Source organism: Amborella trichopoda, chromosome 7 (genome assembly GCF_054954075.1).
Source record: "Amborella trichopoda isolate Santa Cruz 75 chromosome 7, AtrichopodaSantaCruz75HAP2 v2.0, whole genome shotgun sequence".
Taxonomy (NCBI): domain Eukaryota; kingdom Viridiplantae; phylum Streptophyta; class Magnoliopsida; order Amborellales; family Amborellaceae; genus Amborella; species Amborella trichopoda.
In genome coordinates, this window is record NC_142342.1 from 32,917,498 (window position 1) to 32,922,405 (window position 4,908).

The following is a 4,908-nucleotide window of genomic DNA, read 5'->3' on the forward strand; positions in this document are numbered from 1 at the left end:
CTAACTCCCCATAAATTTTTTTTTTAAAAACAAGCATATAAAAAGAATATTGTGAGAGAACACTAAGCTTTTCTTCCAAGTGTAGGGAAACGAAGAATACTAGGTTACCTTATTCCTTTTAAGGGGAGAGAGCCAGAGCGAGAAAAAGAGGTGGTTAATTTTTTCTTAATTCATTGAACCCTACTCATTAAGTAAGACAGCCTTTTTCAGCCAGCTAAATGAAAATCTCTGCCAGTTTTCATCTATAAATATGAATTAAAATTGGGATGGAGGAGGTGAGAGAGAGGGAGAGAGAGATGGTGAAGGCTATTTTCATAGCAATGGCAATGGCCATTGTGTTTGATAAGTGTGTGGTAGGTGATGTTTGGCATTCAGCACATGCCACCTTCTATGGAGGATCTAGTGGAAGTGGAACAATGCGTGAGTATTCATGTTCATCGTATGAACTAGAGATTATTTTCATCTATTGTTGTTCTTTATTTATTGTTTTTTTTTCCTATTAACAAATAGCTTTGTTAATTAGATCAGTTTGATGTACAAGCTTGTTTTCTTATACAAAAACTGTCATGGAGGGCTCTACTTTTTCTGTTGTTAGAACATGTATAATGTACTCTTAAAGAAGCAAATTGTACAGTTTTTTTTTTCTTCTTTTTTCTTTGTTTTTTGTAGGTAAGTAATTGTACAGTTATTCTCTCTAGTAAAAGAGCTACTTCTTTTTTTTCTTTTTCTTTTTTTTCTTTATTTTTGAGATAGAATTTTGAGATTCACTACCCGATGAGTACTTTTAAGAAATAGAATATATATATTTCAGTTCCTATACACTTAAGGTACGAGTGTTTATTGATTTAAACATTGTCATCTTGACAAGGAGAATTATTCAAGGGGTTGTATAAGATTAGACCATTTATTTTTAGTGTGTGCTTTGCATAAGGTTCCAACCTTACAAAATTCAAATAAGGTGCACCTCCAAAATTTATCATAAGATGTAATTTTGCTGTAAAAAATTGTTAGGATTATATAAAACTATATTTTCATATCTAATTATAAAATTTTAAACTCCAAAAATAGTTAAAATCAAGTAGATCTATAAACATATAAAAATATTGAAAATGGATGGTCTACAAAATGTGATGCAAGATACACTATTTATGGGTCTCAATACATTTTTTTTTTTTTTTTTTTTTTCATATTCATACACTTGAATGTCGAGATGATCAATTAGAGGGGTTTTCAACATCTAAACAACATTTTCCTATGGACTTTCAAGATGTATCTTTAATTCTATATTTTAAGGTTGCAACCTTATATAAACTTTTTTCTTATTTTTAAGACAAAGAGGTCACAATCACTTTTAGCCATTGGATGTGAAATCCAATAGATGAAAGTGTGTCCCAACATTCTATAAATTTTATTTTGGAGCCCAAATAATGACACATCCTTAACCACCCGATTTCAAATCTAATAGTCAATAATGATTGTGACATCCTTGTTTCAAAAGTAAATGATCACATACATTTTCATATCGCAAATCATACTTAATGTTGAAATATTTAACTTCTCATTTCATTCTTCAGTTCCTAATTGTAAATAGCCCATCATTCTTTTTAGGGAAATGTTTATATAGAGTCAAAGCTCCAAACCATGAAATTAGAGCCTACCTCAAAAAGTTCATTAGAAGAGGTTGTTTTGATGTTCAAATATCCTCAAGTTGATTATCTCAACATCAAGATGGATGGATATGAGAAAAAAATGGATTTCAGTTTTTGAAATAGTATATTTTGTAACATAATTTTGGACCGCCAATTTTCAAGATTTTCAAGTTTTTATAGATCTATTGATCTACACTATTTTTAAAGCTTTAAACTTTATAAATAAAGATGAAAATATATTTTAAGGCTATCACAATGATTTTCACTATTGAAACCACATTTCTCGACACTATTTGAAGGTAGGCTTTAATTTGATTGTTTAGAGCCTAGGCTCTATACAAACCTCACCCTTTCTTTTTATCAAATTTCAAAAGTAACTCAACAAAGGACACAATCATTATGGTTCATAAGTTGTTAGAAATTATTGGATCAGTGAAATGTTAAATAGTTCATCTCTAAGGTGTGATTTGATAAATTTCTGAAACCCTTGAGAACATAAGGATATACCTTTGGAAGAAGTTTATATAAGGTTGCAACCTTAAAATGTAGAATTACATATGCACCTCAAAAATCCATTGGAAAAGGTGGTTTTAATGCTGAAAAACCCTCTAATTGATAATCTCGACATCGAGATGTATAAATATGAAAAAAAAAAAAAAAATATTTTGAGTCTAAAAAATAATGCATCTTGCTAGACTGTCCATTTTCAAGAGTTGCTTATGTTTATAGATCTACTTGATTTTAACAATTTTTGAAGTTAAAAATTTTATAATTAGATACGAAAATAGAATTTAAGATAATCTTAAAAAAAATTTACACCAAAATTATATGCTATGATAGGATTTGGAGTGCGCCTTAATTGGATTCTTTCGGGTTACAAACTTATAGAAACCACACCCTATACCTTTTAATCTGAAAATATATGTCATCTTTAATGACCAGAATTCTCATACTCTCCATTTGAGAGACCATAAACCTAGGGTCTTAACTTTTACTTTTTACTAGCTTAAAAACTTTCATGTAAGATATTCACGAGGCAAATCAAAGCTGACCTGAAAAATCTTAAAGAAAATTTTTCGCTTAATTATGTTATTGGCGGTGGACCACCTTATTTGGTGTTCTTCCTGGACAACAAAATCTTTTTCCCTTCATTTACTTTAACAAACTATGTCGACCTGGCAAGAAAACAAGAAAAAAAATGTTAGCTTGTTTAACATGAGTTGTTCAAAGCAACGTCATCAAATTATCTTCACTCTCAGCTGAAATGGTTGAAGTCCTTGGATTTTCACTTTAGACCGAAGCGAAGCAAAGCAAAGCTTTGGTGTATCTATTTCTGCCCGCTTCGATCTTATTGACCTCTTCGATCGAAGCATAGAATTATTATTTTTAATATGTTTTTATATAAATATATTTATTAAAATTTTTAAAAAAATTCTTAAATATTCCTCCAAATAGGCCGGAGCACTGAATTGTTTTGTTTTCTTACAAAATAGAAGAGGGTCCATAGACTTTGTTATTTCAAGAGAGATCACTCTAGTTTCCTTGTCAAACTTTAATTTGACTACTTAGCATTGGACAATAAAATCATAGTTCAAAAACTAAGCTTCATGGTGCACCACCAAAGTGACAACCAATCCATGGTGGTCATTCCATTGAGCCCTATAATAAAAGGAAAATATATAACTAGATCATTTACCTTTAGTACAAGGTGGTCAAAATTAATTTTGACTATTAAATATGAAATTAGATTACCGCATTTATTCTATTGACCAATCTCAAAGTTCAAAATAAAATTTTTCGAACTTAATAACATACCCAAGCTATCAGATTTCACATCGGATGGTTACTTATGACTTCCTAGTACCAGAGGTAAATGACCTCATTGTACACAGTCCCAATATAAATCTCCATCCACCCATTAATGAAATGGTCGATGATTGCATCCCTAGAGTACCATTATATACCATAGTCTGTTGGACTATGGTGAAGTTTCCTTTTATATAGTTTGACAATTACCTCCGGTTGTCCTCTGGCTGTGTTTGTGTTTGCTTTTCATTACTAGTGCTCTAATACTGTGGATCTTAAGGCATAGCCAATATCTCTCTCTCTCTCTCTCTCTCTCACCTCAAATTGTTTTTGTTGCAGAGGGTGCTTGTGGCTATGGTGACCTTGTTAAGGAAGGCTATGGCATGAACAATGTGGCGCTCAGCACTGCCCTGTTCAACAATGGCCTCACCTGCGGTGCTTGCTACGAGATCCAGTGCGACTCACAACAGGACCCAAAGTGGTGCCATCCCGGCTCTATCATTGTCACTGCAACCAATTTTTGCCCTCCGAACCCTGCCCTCCCTTCTGACAAGGGGGGTTGGTGTAACCCGCCTCGTGAGCACTTCGATCTCTCCATGCCTGCATTCCTCAGGATAGGAGAGTATATAGCAGGCATCATCCCTGTGAGCTATAGACGTGTTCCCTGCACGAAACAAGGGGGAATCCGGTTCGAGATCAGTGGATTCAAATATTGGACACATGTTCTAGTATATAATGTAGGTGGAGCTGGGGATGTTAGGGAGGTCGCGATCAAGGGCTCGAGAGCGAGCAACTGGGAGCCCATGCAAAGGAATTGGGGCCAAATTTGGCAGACCGGGAACGACTACTCTGGACAGAGCCTGTCGTTTCGAGTGACAACAAGTGATGGAAGAACTGTGAATTCGATCGATGCGGTGCCGGTGAATTGGCAATATGGGCAGACCTTTGAGGGGAAACAATTTTCTTAGGAGATGTACTTGGGGGCTCTAGGGAGTTCATAGTGGCACACTTTAACTTTCTTAGACCCTAGAGAATTATTACTTAAAGTTTCTACTTGAAAGCAAAGGTGGTTTCCCTTATGTATGCCCACCTTATCCCTTAAAACCTTAATAAATTTGAGATTAAAGTCTTTTGTTCTTGTCATCTATGATAGCTTATTTCTTTTTTTTATTTTTGGCCCTAATTCGGTGTCATCAGGTCGTGTTAGACTATGGAACTTTTAATAAAGAAATTTAAATGATTTATTTAAAGGGATTATATAAAATGAGACCATTTACTTTTTATATAGGGTGGTCACAATTATATACAACCATGTGATGTGAAATATGAAAGCTTAGGTATATCACAAAGTTAGAGAATTTTTTTTTTGAAGTTTAAGCTTAGTCAATGGAATAAATGCAGCCATCTAATTTCACATCCATTGGTCAAGATTAATTATGACCACCTTGTACCA

The 4,908-nt window shown here is 33.6% G+C and overlaps 1 protein-coding gene across 1 annotated transcript; it reads left to right on the forward strand.

The window, feature by feature from the left end:
• Positions 1-326: 326 nt before the first annotated feature.
• LOC18426457 (expansin-A7) lies at positions 327-4,423 on the forward strand. Its single transcript, XM_006833103.3, has 2 exons — positions 327-420; positions 3,795-4,423. Exons 1-2 carry the CDS (start codon positions 327-329, stop codon positions 4,421-4,423), a joined length of 723 nt encoding a protein of 240 aa, XP_006833166.3.
• The last annotated feature ends 485 nt before the right edge of the window (positions 4,424-4,908 follow it).